The following is an 18,723-nucleotide window of genomic DNA, read 5'->3' as shown; positions in this document are numbered from 1 at the left end:
GTTTAGTCTGTCTTTGACTACTTTCAATGCTCCGTGTCCACAGTGTTGGACAATCAGCACTATGACAACCAATGGTTCAGCTCCAACAGGTTACAAGTGAGTTCTCAGTACTTTCATCAGGCTGTTAGTAAACATACATTGGGCCAAAAATTAGGATCGGGGGCTTGCCGCGCATGCAAGCCCCCGATGTGCACTCACCCGGCGCGCCGACATCTGAAGCCTGGGCCTGCTTGGAATTCCTGTCACTGGCCCGGTTCAGATGTCGGCGCGCTGTGCTTGCCTGATCCAGCGGCGTAGTTAGTGCGATGTGCCGGCTGGGATCAGGTGAGCACTCTGCAGCCAATCAGGGGAGGGGAAACTTCATTCATGAGTTTGATAGTAAGAACTATCAAACTCATGAAAAGTACGGGCGCCCAAAAGACTAGTTTAACTTTAAATAAAATTTTAAAAAACATCCCAATAATTAAATAAACTATAAATAACTTAAAAAAACTATTTTAAACAATTAATAAAATAAAATTCTAAAAATAAACTTACCTTACTGTAAAGTCCTTAAAAACAATGAAGTTGTGGAAAAAATGTAATAATTTTAAATAATAGACCACTTACCTTCAAGAATCCACTGCTTACGCTTCCTTTTTATATGTGTAAAAAGTTCAGGCCCTTGCACACTGGCAAACCTGTCAAGAAGAAGGAAGTTCAACGCGTGCGCGCAGAGCCCTGCACGCACGCGCTGGACCTCTGAAACCCTTGGAGGAAATGCCGGTTTCCTGTGCATGCGCTGTGCATGCTGAAATCCGGCACTTCCAACGGGCGCACGCGTGAGTACACCGTCCGTACTCACGCGTTGGGACCGGAATTACTGGCCCAATATCAGATAAGAGTGCCTCTGGTTTAGTAGCTTCTAGTGAAGGTGAGCTTAAGCAAATCTAGGGAATGAAAAGCCACAAGACAACACCTCCCCACCTCGCTCTCCTCCTTTAAGATGTTCCTTAAAGCCTACCTCTTTGGCCAAGCTTTTGGTCACTTGTCCTAATATCTCCTGTGGCTCAGTGTCACATTTGGTTTAAGGTGCTATATAAATGCAAGTTGTTGTTATTGTCACAGTTCCAGTTCCGCCCAAAGTTTATGCTTTAGGCACCTAGATATCTTCATTTCTACATCTGTTCACTGAGGGGTAGATTTTCATCTTCCCCGCCTGGTGATCTGTCAGAGTAAATCGCCTGCCCTTCATAGAATATGACGTTTTCATTCCATTGTTTTCATTGCCTCGCCTATGATTCTTCTGCCTTCTCCCATGCTCCAATAGCCAATTAGCCCTCACAATCTGGGCCCAAACATGAAGAATGACTGCCATCAGGTTGGCGCGGCAGAATTTTCTTTTTTATTCGTTCATGGAATCTGGGTGTCGCTGACATGGCCAGCATTTATTGCCCATCCCTAATTGCCCTTGAGAAGGTGGTGGTGAGCCTTCTTCTTGAACCGCTGCAGTCCGTGTGGTGAAGGTACTCCCACAGTGCTGTTAGGCATGGAGTTCCAGGATTTTGACCCAGTGACGATGAAGGAACGGCGATATACTTCCAAGTCAGGATGGTGTGTGACTTGGAGGGGAACTTGGAGGTGGTGGTGTTCCCATGTGCCTGCTGCCCTTGTCCTTCCAGGTGGTAGAGTTCGCGGGTTTGGGAGGTGCTGCCAAAGAAGCCTTGGCGAGTTGCTGCAGTGCATCTTGTAGATGGTACACACTGCAGCCACTGTGCACCGGTGGTGGAGGGAGTGAATGTTTAAGGTGGTGGATGGGGTGCCAATCAAGCGGGCTGCTTTGTCCTGGATGGTGTCGAGCTTCTTGAGTATTGTTGAAACTGCACTCATCCAGGCAAGTGGAGAGTATATCTTAGAATATCCTAGCATGAGCCAGCATCTTCTTGAGAAGGGGGTGGAGGTAGTGGGTGGCAAGGAGAAATAAGTAATAACGTTGGCCTTTATTATGTGTCTCAGAGACACATGAGCACTTGGGGTAATTCTCTACACTACCGGTAAGTAGATTTTTCAGCATTAAAATCCCCTATTGAAATGAAAGGCTTTATATTTACAATGAGAACAATCCGTATAGATAACATCTATATATTTTGCATAGTATATAATAATAATAATTCAACTTTATTGTCATTGTACAATGCACAATGAAATGTGATCTTGCAAGCTCCCATGAGTCCAGTACAAATAACATTAACATTAAACGTAAATAGCACCGGCCTGGGAGAAGCAAAGCCGCTGCGTCTGTGCGCGCCACCATTCCATTTCCACCATTCCTCCTGTCCGACAATCTTCAGCCCAATGCCTAGGCCTGCTCACCAACCGCCCCTCCTCGGGGCTCCTTCCATGACCTTCTGCACCTGGTCTTCCCTGATGGTCACCCCTCCAGGTACTAACCAGGCCTAGCTCTGCTTAGCTTCCAAGCCTTGCCAGTGACCCTGTCCCTAGTCCCAGGAACAGGGCTTCCTGTCTACAGCCCTGTTGTCACTATTTCTGGTGGTGCTTTTCTGTCAACATTTACTGTTGTAAGTTGGTATGTCAACGTTTCTCAATGTAAACTGTCAAAATGGGGGTTGCAGGCTCTGGCCACTAGGTGTCTCTGTGGAGCAGGATTCTGAAGTCTCCCAACGCCATTGCCATTTTGTACATAAAAAATTTATATTCAGTAACTGACCATGGGCAATTTACTATTAAGAAAGAAAGAATTGCATTTATATAGCGCCTTTCACGTCCTCAGGGCATCCCAAAGCCCTTTACAACCAATGAAATACTTTAGAAACATAGAAGATAGGAGCAGGAGTAGGCCATTCGGCCCCTCGAGCCTGCTCCACCATTCAATGCGATCATGGCTGATCATCCAAGTTCAGTACCCGGTACCTGCTTTCTCCCCATATCCCTTGATCCCTTTAGCCTTAAGAAATATATCCAACTCCTTCTTGAATATATTTAATGAATTGGCCTCTACTGCCTTCTGTGGTAGAGAATTCCACAGGTTCACCACTCTCTGGTGTGATATCCGAGTGGTAAGGTCAGAAACTGAGAGAAGCGAGATATTAGGAACAAAACCCAACTGTTTATTTACCGGGTGTAGCAGAGAAACATCTCTTACAGGCTGCAGGCAAAGCACACAATTCTTACTGCACGATGGCAAGATGGAGGATTCACCTCTGAGTCATACCCATAATGCAATGCCACATTACCGTATAAACTGGTGTACCAGGACATTGAATACATGACCTTAAAAACTGGTGAATGTGAACCCTTAATATTTGGCTCCATCTGGTGGATAACTTAAACATTACATCCCAGATTACTATATCTGGGTAAAGAAATTCCTCCTCATTTCTGTCCTAAAAGGCCTACCCCTTATCCTTAGACTGTGACCCCTGGTTCTGGATTCCCCGACCATTGGGAACATCCTCCCTGCATCTAGTCTGTCCAGTCCTGCCAGTATTTTATAAGTTTCAATGAGATCCCCTCTCATTCTTCTAAACTCCAGCGAGTACAAGCCTAATCGACCCAATCTCTCCTCATAAGTCATTCCTGCCATCCCAGGTATCAGCCTGGTGAATCTTCTCTGAACTCCTTCCATGGCAAGAATATCCTTCCTCAGATAAGGCGACCAAAACTGCACACAATACTCAAAATGTGGCCTCACCAAGGCCCTGTACAACTGCAGCAAGACATCCTTGTTCCTGTACTCAAACCCTCTTGCTACGAAGGCCAACATACCATTTGCCTTCTTAACCGCCTGCTGCACCTGCATGCTTACCTTGAAGTTTAGTCACTGTTGTAATGTAGGAAATGTGGCAGTCAATATACGCACAGCAAGATCCCAGAAACAGCATTATGATATGACCAGATAATCAGCTTTAGTGATGTTGGTTGAGAGATAAATATTTTTATAATTTTGAGCTAAAGGGTGCGGGGCAAGTCTTAACTAATGGCAGGCGCCGTTAGATGCCCTGCTACGCAAAATCTGGCCCAATCTCCCTTCTATGATCAGATGGGAGGACTGCACACAATAACAACAACCATAACTTGCATTTATATAGCACCTTTGACGTAGTAAAACTTCTCAAGGCGCTGCACAGGAGTGTTATCAGACAAACTTTGACACCGAGCCACATAATAGGACAGGTGACCAAAAGATTCGTCAAAGAGTTAGGTTTTAAGGAGCATTTTAAAGGAGGAGAGAGAGATAAGGTGTCGGAGAGGATTGTGGGGGAAATTCCAGAGCTTTGGGCCTAAGCAGCTGAAGGCACAGCCGCCAAAAGTGGAGCAAAGGAAATCGGGGATGTGCAAGAGATGCTCCACATGGAGTCTGTCTCGGCTACCTACTATCTTAGTAGTCTTTTTTTTAAACCACAGTCAAGCAATATCCACAGTGCTGACCAAATCTGTGAAACGCTCACCGGCAATCCGGCAATTTAATAGAGTGTAGGATTTGCAAAACATGGAAGGGTGAACGGTTAACTTGGAAGCACTGGTAAACGTAGATCTGTTGCCCGTTTGCTTGATTACACCCTTGTTAATTGTTGGTATATAATTGTAATACTTTTCCCATTGATCTGCAGAGGGGCACTGGTGATTGATTCTGTAATCCAAGTGGACACCTCCTTTGTTCAAGCGGGAGTGAGCAGCAATTCCGAGGCTGCAGCGTCTTTGGATTTTGTCAGCACTGTTAAATTTTTGGATTCCCCAATTCTGATCTGTCTACAGCTGCTGAAAGAGCCGTTCCTGTACAGGTAACACACATTAAATGCCAATCTTCTATCTGTGCAGCATTCTCATTAATAAATCAAGGGTTCATCTTTCATTCATTTTTTAACCTGTTACTCTTTGCTTTAAAGCTCGTTCTGTTACCTTTCTTCACGTATGACCATGGCTCCTAATTCTCCGCAGCCAGGGAATTTCTCTTCTGTTAAACTGAGTCTGCCCTCTCAGGAGGACGTAAAAGATCCCACGGCACTATTTTGAAGAAGAGCAGGATGAGTTTTTCCCCAGTGTCCTGGCCAATATTTATCCCTCAACCAACATCACTAATAAAACCGATGATCTGCTCGTGTGGAGCATAAACACAGCATGGACCTGGGCCAAATGGCCTGTTTCTTTGCTGTAAATACTCTGTATTATCACATTGCTGTTTGGAGGAGCTTGCTGTGCGCAAATTGGCTGCCATGTTTCCTACATTACAACAGTGACTACGCTTCAAAAGTATTTGATTGACTGTAAAGCGCTTTGGGACATCCTGAGGTCATGGAAGACGCTATAGAAATGAAAGTTCCTTCCTTTCTTTCTTTTCTTTCCTTTTCTTTCTTCCCTTTTTCTTTCCTTTCTTTTAAAAAGACTTGCATTTAAATAGCACGTTTCACGACCACCAGATGTCCCAAAGTGCTTTACAGCCAATGAAGTACTTTTTGAAGTGTAGTCACTGATGTAATGTAGAAAACGCAGCAGCCAGTTTGCGCACAGCAAGCTCCCACAAACAGCAACGTGATAATGACCAGTTGTCTTTTTTTTTAGTGATGTTGATTGAGGGATAAATATTGGCCAGGGCACTGGGGAGAACGCCCCTGCTCTTCTTCAAAATAGTGCCGTGGAATCTTTTACATCCACCTGAGAGAGTAGACGGGATCTCGGTTTAACGTCTCATCCGAAAGACGGCACCTCCGACAGTGCAGCGCTCCCTCAGTACTGCAATGGAGTGTCAGCCTAGTCTCTGGAGTGGGACTTGAGCCCACAACCATTCTGACTCAGGTGAGGGTGCTACCCACTGAGCCATGGCTCACACTCTTTTCTTTCTTTCCCAGCTGTAACTGTATGTGGGCCAGGGACTGGTGTACCAATACCTGGTGTCTTGATTCCGAATAGTTTCTCTTCTAATCCGCATTGATACACAACTCTTTAATCCCTGTGTATTTCACACCTTGCACAAACGCGCAAAGTGTGAAATGACTAGCAATTAATATCACCGCACTGATCGCCACTCCTTCATCAGATCCACAGATCTTTGAAAGTGGGAGATCAAGATAGTAAAAACAACACATAAGTTTTATAAGTAGGGGCATGGAGTACAAAAGCAAAGAGGTAATGCTAAACCCATACAAATCATTAGTAAGGCCGCAGTTAGAATATTGTGTCGAGTTTTGAAAGGCGCACATGGACACACCCAATTCACAGCCGGCTGAATTTTCCATTGCTTAAACAGTCTGCAAGTCAGGGGGTACTAACCTCCGCGCCCACATCCCCGGTATGCCCCTTGTCACACGAAGCTCCATGCTGGCAGTGCTAAATGGTAAAAGTTGCTCCACAGTGCCAAGTCATCCAGCATCCCCTTGGCCAACGCGGCCTTTGGGAAGCTGGGACATTGTTGTTCAGACTGATTGGTAGCGTAGTGTCTACAGGAGTGATTTTCCGTACAGTTCTTATTCATGATTTTCATTAAGCTGCTGAAGTGTACCCACACTATTCACTGAATAAATGTAGCCTGAGATTGGAATTTAGTAAGATCTGAGCGTCAGATCTAAACTTTAGGTAAACAGCGTGCAATTTCATATAGCTGCTGTTGACTTGTATGAAGAGACACCTGAAATAAGTCCGGGAGATAGAATATCCCAGGGAAAATTACAAGCATTGGGAATTGGGAATGATAAGCTTTTATAAACACATAACAACATAAGAAGTAGGAGCAGGAGTAGGCCATGTGCTCCCTCGAGCCTGCTCAATAAGATCATGGCTGAACTTCGACCTCAACCCCACTTTCTCGCCCTATCCCCATATCTCTTGATTCCCTTAGTGCCCAAAAATCTATCGGTCTCGGCCTTGAATATACTCGACGACTGAGCATCCACAGCCCTCCAGGATAGAGAATTCCAAAGATTCACAATCCTCTGAGTGAAGAAATTTCTCCTCATCTCAATCCTAAATGGCCGACCCCTTATCCTGAGACTGTAACCCCTGGTCTAGACTCCCCAGCCAGGGGAAACAACCTCTCCGCATCTACCCTGTCAAGCCCTCTAAGAATTTAATACGTTTCAATGAGATCACCTTGGTGATGCCTCGCTCACCTCTAGGCTCAATGCCTATGGTCATTGTTGCTCTGAACCTTCCTCTCTTTTCCATCTAAGCTCTGAATATTCTGCCCTTCCCGCTCTTCTTCCTCCCTGCACCCTCACTATATCGAGATCGCGATTCATCGCAGTCGCCTATTCTAACTCATTGTTTCCCAGGACCACTTTCCACGTCCTCAGGCTGTCTCAAAGCACTATCCTGCCAATATTTTTTGAAGTGTAGGCACTGTTGTAATGTAGGAAGCACTGCAACCAATGCGCACAGAAAGGTCCCACAAACAACAAATGAGATAAATGACTATTCAATCTGTTTCTGGTTGTGTTGGTTGAGGGATAAATGTTGGCCAGGACACTCAGAGAACTCCACTGCCCTTCTTCGATCTTTTATGTTTAGCTGAGCAGGTAGACGGGGTCTCAGTTTAACATTTCATCCAAAAGACGGCACCTCCGACAGCGCAGCACTCCCTCAGTACCGTACTGGATTGTCAGCCTGGATTATGGGCTCAAGTCTCTGGAGTGAGACTTGAACCCACAACCTTCTGACTCAGAGCTGCGTGCACTCTCACCTTGACTGATTGCTCTCTGGTGACCTACAGATTGCTTAATGTCAGTCTAGATTGACCTTTAATGAGATTGGCGCATTTGGATTTATTACGTTCAATTATCTCTGCCATTCTTCATCACAGGATATAAACAAAGCTTGAAGTTGAGTCTGAAGTTGTCTCTTCCTCCTTGTTTTCAGAGAGACGGTTACAATCTACGAGTCTTTGCAAAAAGGAGTGCAGTTTACCAACAGGAAGAAGAGATCAGTGACTGTTCAGGGCACAGAGTTACCACTGCATCGAGCCAACTCGGAAATGTGTAAGATGCTGCTGTCAGAGCAGCCATAGGCTTTGGACTGGGCGATGAACTGGTTTGACACTGAGTGCCCAGTCAAAGGGCAAAATTACCAGTGCCGGGAATTTGCTGGGAGCTACGCCAGCTCCCCTGCTGTAACTCCGCCAGAAGTGCGGCGTAAACCCCATTTACACGTGGCTCCAAGGAAGTTCCCTGCCTCGGTGTACCTGTTGCCAGGCAAGTTAGGGTTAACCAGCCCTCTTCCAGATGCAATCCTTGAATTGATGATATTTGTGATTTAAAAGAAAAACGCTAATGTGAAAATCAGTAAAAGCCATAGGACATAACAGCATGGCTCTTGTAGAAATCAAAATACACTTTACTGTGGTTTTAAAAGCCACTGGTCAAAGCTGCAGTATCTCATGCGTTGGTTAATCTTTCAAAGTAATAATGCAGTGTTTCATATAATTCTGTCGCCCATTCCTGAAGCTATGCTTTGATATTTTTGTTTTGCCTTTTACCCAGTTTTTTTTCTTCCCATTTAATCACCATATCAGTTACACTCACTCTTGTGTGTTCGTCAATCGCAAGGTCAGAGCAATGGGCTTTGACCTGCCTGCCTATTTCTGTCGAGTCATTAAGAGGTCGGTGAGGTTGCAGTGGATGGTTTGAAGGTGAAACGCCTTTCCATGAGATGTCAGATAGCTGGAAACAGAAGTTGAATTGTCCAAATGCCACCGCCACTGCACCCCCCCCCCCCCCACCCCATTGATTTGGCTCCCATTTGCAAGGTTGAATTTAATGCATTCAAAATAAACAAAAACCCACCTTTTCAGTGGGTTCCACCCATTAGCTGTGAAAGAGTTGCTCACTTTCTATTTGGATAGAAGCTGCCACATTCCAAATGCTGAACTCACGCCAGAATAGAAAAGTTTGCTGTCGCTCGTAAAAAGGATGTGAAAAGGAAAAGACTGGCGAAGGTAAATGTAGGTCCTTTACAGTCAGAGACAGGAGAATTTATAATGGGGAATGAGGAAATGGCAGAGAAATTAAATAAATACTTTGTTTCTGTCTTCATGGAGGAAGACACAAAAAACCTCCCAGAAATACGAGAAAACCAAGGGTGTGGCGAGAATGAGGAACTTAAAGAAATTATTATTAGTAAAAAAATAGCAAAATTAATGGGACTAAAAGTCGATAAATCCCAAGGACCGGATGACCTACATCCTAGGGTTTTGAAAGAGGTGGCCATTGGGATAGTGGACGCATTGGTTGTCATCTTCCAAAATTCTATAGATTCTGGAACGGTTCCTGCAGATTGGAGGATAGCAAATGTAACCCCGCTATTTAAGAAAGGAGGGAGAGAGAAAACGGGGAACTACAGACCTGTTAGCCTCACATCAGTAGTTGGCAAAATGCTGGAATCTATTATAAAGGATGCACTAACTGGGCACTTAGAAACTAATAGTAAGATTGGGCAGAGTCAACATGGATTTATGAAAGGGAAATCCTGTTTGACAAACCTATTGGAGTTCTTTGAGGATGTAACTAGTGGAGCAGACAAAGGGGAACCGGTAGATGTGGTGTATTTGGATTTTCAGAAGGCCTTCGATAAAGTCCTACACAAGAGGTTGGTGAACAAAATTAGGGCACATGGAATTGGAGGTGTACTAGCATGGATTGAGAATTGGTTAACAGACAGAAAACAAGGAGTAGGGATAAACGGGTCTTTTTCAGGATGGCGGGCTGCAACTAGTGGGGTATCGCAAGGATCCCCAGCTATTCACAATCTATATCAATGATTTGGATGAGGGGACTAAATGTAACATTTCCAAATTTGCTGATGACACAAAGCTAGGTGGCAGTGTCAGTTGCGAAGAGGATGTGAAGAGGCTTCAAGGGGATCTTGACAGGCTCAGTGAGTGGGCGAGAGCATGGCAGATGGATTATAATGTGGATAAATGTGAAGTTATCCATTTTAGTAGACAAAACAGAAAGGCAGAGTATTTCCTAAATAGTGAAAGATTGGGGAATGCAGATGCTCAAAGGGACCTGGGTGTCCTTGTACATGAGTCACTGAAAGTGAATGTGCAGGTGCAGCAAGCCATTAGGAAGGCAAATGGTATGCTAGCCTTCATTACAAGAGGTTTTGAGTACAGGAGTAAAGAAGTCTTACCCTAATTATATAGAGCCTTGATGAGACCGCACCTGGAGTACTGTGTACAATTTTGGTCTCCTTAACTAAGGAGGGATATACTTGCCATAGAGGGAGTTCAACGAAGGTTCACGAGATTGATTCCTGGGATGGCGGGACTGTCGTATGAGAAGGGATTGAGTAAACTAGACCTGTATTCTCTTGAATTCAGAAGAATGAGAGGGGATCTCATTGAAGCATACAAAATTATTACAGGGCTTGATAGGGTGGATGCTGGGAGAATGTTTCTCTTGGCTGGGGAGTCTAGAACCAGGGGCCACAGCCTCAGGATAAAGGGTCGGCCATTCAGGACTGAAATGAGAAGAAATTTCTTCACACAGAGGGTGGTGAATCTTTGGAATTCTCTACCCCAGAGGGCGGTGGAGGCTCAGTCATTGGGTATATTCAAAACAGAAGTCGATAGATTTCTGACTAGTAAGGGCATCAAGGGATATGGCGATAAGGCTGGTGAATGGAATTGAGGCAGAAGATCAGCCATGATCTCATTGAACAGCGGAGCAGGCTCGAAGGGCCGAATGGCCTACTCCTGCTCCTATTTCTTATGTTCTTATGTTACAGTCTCTGCTCCTATATAGCTCTTCATGACCTCGCTCCCTCTCCCTATCATTGTAAACTTCTGCAGCCCTACAATCCTCTGAGAACTCTCCATTACTCCAACTCTGGCCTCTTGTACATCCTCTAGTCCTTTCACCGCACCAATGGTTACCATGCCTAAGCTCTGAAATTCCCTCTACCTCTCTCTCCTCCATTAAGATGCTCCTTAAAACCTACCTCTTTGATCAAGCTTTTGTCCTAATATCTTATGTGGCTCGGCGCCAAATTTTGTTTGATAACGCTCCTGTGAAACGCCTTGGGACGTTTTACTACATTAAAGGCGCTATATAAATACAAATTTTTGATTTGTCCCCATCCCCCCCCCCATTTTGCTTATCTCCTCTGAAAGCTGACTGTCCTCCAGTCTCTCAGCCAAGCGAGCTTTCTTAATGTGTGAGCCTAGACAGCGATTGTGAGCAAGCTATTCAATGAAGGGAATGGCTGATCCTGACCCATCATGTCCTCAGCCAAAATCAGCATGTGCCAATTTTCCAGCAAGCGGTTACTGGAGAGCGTTCAGGAGCCACAATCCTGGCCAATTATGGTCCCCCTCCTTAGAGTGGGGTGCTGAGGCCAATTCGAGCAGCCCTCGCTGAAATCCGTGACCTCTTACAGGCTGCAGATTGAACCTTGGCCACACGGATCATTGACTTCAACGGAAAAGATATCCACGGGGAGATGTAAGATGGCAGCCGATTCGCTATCGCCCAAGACCAAGTTCACTCCCTGTGTTCTCTCTAGAATTAATACCAACAAGAGTTTACCAAAGACTGCAAACCATACTCTATTTTGAATAAATTAATTTGTGTGTGTGACACAATATTTTATGGGGGTTTTGGGTAGATTCCATTTCAATGTATAATCAACAAGCAAGATACTGCAGCTTTGACCTTTGATTCCTACCCAGGGGCCTAAATTTTAGGCCACAGACTTAAAGCATTTTCTTGTATGTAAATTAAATTTTTTCAATCTGTAGTTAATCTAATTGCGGTCAGCACTGTTTACAATCATTCTGTTTTGTTAGATGTTTAATTGAATTATGCACTGCCTTTATGAATTTAACTTTTTGTCAGAGTTTGAAATTTTTCAATATGGATGCACCAGTTACAGAGTTCTCAACTCTGATTGGGTCTATTGCCGGAGGTTTCATCACATGACCTCCTGCCTCAAATCGCCCCTCCCCCCACACTCCCTCCATTGGTCCATCCTCCAGAATCACTGCCTTCCCACAGCCAATTGGAAAGAGAACAGGCTCTTCATTACCCAATTGGACAAAACACCCTTTTTTTCCCCATCTCCAATACTTTTACAACTAATAAAAAAAATGTACAAAGAATCTATTTTTTTTATGCCCCAATGATTTTTCTCCTGGAGTTGCTCACAGCGTTGTCTAGGAGATGAATGTTCAATTCCTGGAGATTCCAGGACAATTCTGGAGGGTTGGCAACGCTAACTAGTTAGGAGAAAAATGCACCTCCCCCACCCCAGTAACAGCAGGCAAATAAGTCACAGCTCCGAAGGGACTCTCGCTGTGGGTTATTTTCTGGTTGGGGACCAAGCTTCCATCATGCATTTCTTGACGCTACACGCTGAATGATTCAATGCATTTGATCAAGTTCTGTTTTAAAGGTGAAGACAACCCAATGGTTTTATCATGTAGAGGATCAACATGATGAAGGGCTGCCTCCAGACACAGAGGCCGTAATTTTCCGGGATGTCAGCGGGCAGGATCAGTGGCGGGTCGGGTGGGAAAGTGGGGTTTTTTGACAGCGGGTTGGGAACCCGCCGCAACGCGCATTTCCCAATTTGTACTAATGTTTCGTGATCTAATGAGATCATTGAAAGATTTGCGCCACTGCACCCAGGTCCTCCTGACAACATCCCTGCTGGTGACCTCCTGTGCAATGTGCAACCAGGCTGTTGGTCTCCTGGGGACCTCCCTGTGTGCCTCCATAAGCATATGGAGGGAGTCATGGGAGAGCCTGGGTGCAGCCCTGCATATCTGCAGCTCTGTGCAGTGATTGTCAGTGCTTGCAGCACTTCAGTGCTGTAGAACACTGACAGCACAAATGTCAAAAGTAAGGTGGCCGTGGTCCCTTTAAGGAAACCAGCTGATGATGCGTCATGAATGACGTCACCAGACCCGCTTCCTCCAATTGGACCGGGAAACACGCTGGGTGGGCTTAACAAGGCCTATCAACGTAAATTCATTTTCCAGAGCGGGATGGAGCCAACAGCGGGGCCGCCGCCCACCACCGACATCGCCCGCCCTGGACCCGCCGAGGTGAGCAAAATCCTGGCCAGAATTACTGTAGGGTGATGCAACCAGGGAGCTGGTGGTCTCGCCCTAGTTCCTGGTCACTGTTGGCTCACAGCACAGAACTGCCCCTATTTTGCACTGGAGTTGACCGTCTTGCTCAGGAGTTAGGGGTGGCTGGTGTGAGAAATGGAAAATTATCACAGGGGTACTCTCCTTAAATTGAGGTTAGGGAACATTGTTGGGGTGAAAGTAGATGGGTACTTTTACAAGTTTACACTCCTGTTGCAAAGCATCAGGCAATGGGAGGGCATATTGAGAATTTGGGCTTGGAGGACAATACACCAGGTTCATGGTCTGACAGATTTCCCCCCATTTAAAAAACAAGGGTACCCCATATATCTAAGCTATCTTATAGCTAACCTGAGCCTGCTTGCTGCTGAGAGTGGATGCCCAAAAATAGGGAATTGCAATAAGATAGATTTCGATTAAATTAGTTAGACTTCTTTCAGAAAATAATATATGAGTAATTTGAAATGTGACATGGTAATTGTAGCATTCTTGGGAGGAACAGGTGACTTTGAACCTATGGTTCCCAAAGCTCTCCACCTCTGGGTCTGTTGTAGACTAATTGATCGAGATTGATTGCTTTGATTAGTCAACATCTCCATTATCGTTGTATCGTGTGACTACCAGGATGGTAGAAGGTGGACCTTGGTCTTTTTTCGTCTGTAATTCCTATGTTCCTAAGACTGCTGCTGGCTGCTGCACACTTCATGGAGACACAAAAAATAGCAGGTAAACCTTTCCCTTACTTAATAAAGTAACACTAATCTTTAGACAGTTGTAGAAACTTGAAATAATTGTATAAAATACTGGCACAGGAGGAAAGTTGCCATCATTGGGTGAGCATGTACATAAGAATGCACCAAAAAAATGGCGGAAATAGACCATCAAGTCTACTCCATCCCAGACATGGTGCAACCACCACACCAACGACATGCCCCCAACCACACCAGGAAAAACCCTGGGTACTTCCTCTCAGACTTCCTAAGGAACACTGGCAAAGTTCTAGGAGACAGTAGGTAGTCTATAGCTCCTAACAATCGCATGCAGCACATAATGTGTCAGCTAAATCTTTGGTACTCGCTGGACGTGTGCGATATAGTTTACGTGTAATGCTTTGTGTAAGGGAAACACACAGGCCCTGATTTTCTGTGGGGTCCTCCCGATCTCCCGCCATAACTTTGATTGATTTTAGCTGTTTGTGCTGTGCCTCCAGAGGATCCGCTCATCTCCCGCTGGAGAAGCTCAGCGGAAATTCCAGGTGATACAATTTAACTACCAGTCATTAGGCAAAAGCAGCATTCAGAGGTAACTTGGGAGAAAGTATAGTGCAGTGGCTCTGTCCTTTTAACTCTGGAATGGGACTCAAACCCAGCCCATACTGATGGGAAAAAGGTCTCCTCCATCTGCTGGCTGTTGGAAGCCCAATGTGAAATGACCTTTGTCCTCTCCAAGACTCGAGTCCTAATTGAATTTCCAATCTTTTGCTCAGAAGTATCCAATTCTGGGCACCAAACCAGGAAGGATGTCAGTGCCTTGGAGAGGGGTCCAGAATGGTTCCAGGGATGAGGGACTTCAGTTATCTGGAGAGACTGGAGAAGCTGGGATTGTTTTCCTTCGAGCAGAGAAGGTGGAGGGGAGATTTAATAGAGGTGTTCAAAATGATATGGGGATTTGATAGAGTAAATAGGGAGAAACTGTTTCCACTATCCGGAGGGTCGGTAACCAGAGGACATGGATTTAATATAATTGGCAAAAAATTCAGGGAGGAAATAATTTTTTACTCAGCGAGTTGCTATGATCTGGAATGCACTGCCTGAAAGGGCGGTGGAAGCAGATTCAATGGTAACTTTTCAAAAGGGAATTGGATAAATACTTGAAAAGGAAAAATTTGTAGGGCTATGGGGAAAGAGTGGGGGATGAGACTAATTGGATAGTTCTTTCAAAAAGCCGGTACAGGTACGATGGGCTGAATGGCCTCCTCCTGTGCTGTATGATTCTATGATATGAAGTGCCAGCAGTAAGACAGATTATCTTTCTCCAACCAATACCCCGAGCAGAAAGTCTAGACTGCATTCACTCGTCCCACTGAATGGTGGCTCAGTGTTTTCTGAGAGGAGATCAGTCTAAACAAAGTTAAACTTAGAATGAGCAAAAGCCAAAGAAAAATTTGTATCAGTGAATTGTAACAAAGATCATTTCAGGTGACACAGTGGTCCAATATTTACATATCACTTAAACCACTTAAGAGGCTATTTTAAGTCACTCCGCTGGGTGAGTATTGGACGATAACGGTCCAGAATTCGTGGCGCTGTACTTCTTGCTCCATTCCCGCCCGCCGCCATTTTCCTGGGGGGCCTCCGCATAGTGACCCTGGCAGGCTGCTCAGGAACTGGTGCGTTTCTTTATTTTCCTTTGATTTTTGTGGGGCTAGGAGGAACATTCGTGCCCTTCAGAAATCTTCTGGCCCTCTGCGCACCCCCCGCCATCCCCTACAAATGCCTCTCTCCCTCCCCCCCCCCCCCCCCCCCCAGCTCTGCGTCCTACCCACTGGGATACTCTCCCCCCTCCACCCCGACGGGCAAGGCGGCCATGAGCATCGGAACAACCCTCGCAACTTGCCAGACTAATGTAAATCGGGCACTGCATTCAATGACATGGGGTGATTGTACTGCCCATCACTGACCCGATATCCACCCAGGGTTCAAGCCAAGCACTCAGATTCCAGCCTGACTGAAGTCATGTGAGCCACCTATAATAGAGTGCTTTTCAAATGCTCTCAGACCCGTCCTTGAAGTAATCGGTATTTGTTTAAGCTGTCTAGTCATTACACTGGTTTTGAATTAACAATGTCTCCAGCAGACAGCACAGTGAAGCAGTTGTACTGGTTTGAACCTGCAGTACTCTACAAAAGAATAAGGCTTTGTATAAAAAATTCTCAGTCAAATTTCAGGGCCCACCGTTGACTGTCAGCTTGCGTCCTAAAGCCTGAGTAATGGGTGAGTTGACTTTTCAGGGTGGCACCCGCCCCTGCAGCAAGGGCGGAACTCTCATGAGTGCCACCCTGAGGGGTGGGCACTTGAGGTCAGGATCTGGCCGAAGAAAAAGCAGCAGAAAATTTCAAATCCTCCAGTCAGGAGGCAAAGGGGCCACTGGGAAATTGGGCAAACAACCAAGCGGGGAGGATGACTGCCATTTGCCTGTGGGTCTTAGACCCAGAAAGGGACCTACTCCTGCTCACAGAACACATACACAGGGCACGCTGGCCCTATTGGGGAGCGACTTAGCCAGAATTCCCAGGGAAGCCTCGAAAAATGTCTCCCGCAGTGACGGAACAGGTGGGGGGGGGGGGGGTGCAGAAGTAGTGCCCACTTCTCTCCCCCAAAGCACAATTCCATGCAACTTTAATAATGGGGTGGAGCCTCGATGAACCTGGGCTCTGCCCCTCCCTCTCACGACCCTATCTCGAAGAAGTTTTGTCCCTACTAAGCTTAAAATTTGTTGGGAGGGAAGGCAATGGTTTATTCAGCACAGGCCTCACAACATCAAACATTCTTACGCAATCAGCTAGAAATTTCTGCAGGAAAGTATTCTGTCACCCTGACTTTTTCTTTCCCCTAATGAAATTTTCAGTGAAGCCTACTTTGATTTGTAAAATTGTCATAAGAAATAGGAGCAGGAGTAGGCCATTTGGCCCTTCGAGCCTACTGCGCCATTCAATGAGATCATGGCTGATCATCGACCTCAACTCCACTTTCCCGCCCTATCCCCATATCCCTTGATTCCCTTAGAGTCCAAAATAAGAATATAAGAGAGAAAGAACGAACTTGCACTTATCATATCCTCAGGATGCTACAAAGTGCATTTTGAAGCGGATGCTGCTGTGTAGGCTTGGGTGCGAGTTCAAAACCCACCTTGGCAAGTTGGAAAATTTAACTCATTAAATCTGAGGATTTGCCATCACCGTCAGTACAAGTCAATTAACATATTAAGCGCGCTGACTATTTCAGGCAGTTCAACGGCCGGGAGTTTGCGGTTGTAATGACAGCGAAACTGTCAGCGTTCGCCATCATTACTCTGTGAAACTGACGGCAACTTCTGGCGTTCGCACATGCGCAGTTAAACGTGGAAATCCAGAAGTTGCTGTCAGTGATTCCTCCGCTCCACATCAGGGTGCGCTGTTGAAATCCTCGCAGATGGAAATCTTAGAAATCACTTGAATTGACGTGAGCTTTCACTTTTTACACTCTAATCTCGCTGTAAAAAAAACCCCAAAAAGTTAAGCCTTGTTGAATGAGGTGTAACTAGTCATAATTATTATTTGAATGGCAATAGATTGGGAGAAGGGGAAGTGCAAAGAGACCTGGGTGTTCTTGTGCACCAGTCGCTGAAGGTAAGCATGCAGGTGCAGCAGGCGGTTAAGAAGGCAAATGGTATGTTGGCCTTCGTAGCGAGAGGATTCAAGTACAGGAACAAGGATGTCTTGCTACAGTTGTATAGGGCCTTGGTGAGACCGCACCTTGAGTATTGTGTGCAGTTTTGGTCGCCTTATCTGAGGAAGGACGTTCTTGCCATGGAAGGAGTGCAGCGAAGATTCACCAGGCTGATACCTGGGATGGCAGGAATGACGTATGAGGAGAGATTGTGTCGATTGGGCTTATACTCACTGGAGTTTAGAAGATTGAGAGGGGATCTCATCGAAACCTATAACATTCTGTCAGGCCTGGACAGACTAGATGCAGGAAGGATGTTTCTGATGGCCGGGGAGTCCAGAACCAGGGGTCATAGTCTAAGGATAAGGGGTAAGCCATTTAGGACTGAAATGAGGAGGAATTTCTTCACCCAGAGAGTGATGAACCTGTGGAATTCTCTGCCATAGAGGGCGGTGGAGGCCAGTTCATTAAATATATTCAAGAAAGAGTTGGATATATTTCTTAAGGCTAAAGGGATCAAGGGATATGGGGAGAAGGCAGGGACAGGGTACTGAATTTGGATGATCAGCCATGATCTCATTGAATGGCGGAGCAGGCTCGAAGGACCAAATGGCCTACTCCTGCTCCTATCTTCTATGTTTCTATAATTACTGCTGAACAAACTCTCTGGGCCTGAAAAACAATTTTATATTTGTGGAATGTCAAATTTCTCCATTATGATACAAACTCCAGAGATTTTTAAAATAATTTTTTAAAAATTAAAGTTTGTTTATGATATTTCAGTTTCTACCTTAATCCCAGGTGTATGTCCCAATCTTTATCTTGCGCTCTGTAAAACAATTAAAAAGTGAAGGATAATCAGTGCTTTTACTTCCTGGTTTGCTGTCTGTCAGAATTCTTCAATGTGATTGGCTGCTTAGCCTGCTTGATGCTATGACCGTTGCTGGACACTGGAGATCCCCTATAGATGGCGCCAGAATGAAATTAATGTCGGGAAAGATGAAATCGACGTCACAGAGATCACTAGATCTTTGTGGGCAGCTTTCTTCGAGATCAGTGGTGAACGCTGTCACTTTGCCGCTGACCGTAAAATCCGGGCCATCAAGTTCTTTGCACTTCATTAATCCCCTGCATTTATGGATTTAAAAATCTCTTTATCTGTATGTAAATTGTGACATTAACTGTTCAGCTGCCTCCCTCTTTGCTGTCACACTT

The 18,723-nt window shown here is 45.4% G+C and overlaps 1 protein-coding gene across 1 annotated transcript in view; it reads left to right on the top strand.

Annotated features, from left to right (window-relative positions):
• LOC147098522 (microsomal triglyceride transfer protein large subunit-like) overlaps positions 1-18,372 on the top strand; it is a 149,176-nt gene extending 130,804 nt beyond the window's left edge. Inside the window, exons 17-18 of the mRNA XM_085970317.1 lie at positions 4,611-4,781; positions 7,849-18,372. Of these exons, the coding sequence (XP_085826443.1) occupies positions 4,611-4,781; positions 7,849-7,996 (319 nt within the window). The 3' untranslated portion in view covers positions 7,997-18,372. The remainder of the gene's footprint in view (positions 1-4,610; positions 4,782-7,848) is intronic.
• The last annotated feature ends 351 nt before the right edge of the window (positions 18,373-18,723 follow it).

The sequence above is a fragment of the Somniosus microcephalus genome, chromosome 29 (assembly GCF_052327205.1).
Source record: "Somniosus microcephalus isolate GS21.2 chromosome 29, FLI_Smic_1.0, whole genome shotgun sequence".
NCBI classification, from domain to species: Eukaryota; Metazoa; Chordata; class Chondrichthyes; order Squaliformes; family Somniosidae; genus Somniosus; species Somniosus microcephalus.
Note: the sequence above shows the minus strand (reverse complement) of the source record. Positions and strands in the feature narration are given on the sequence as shown.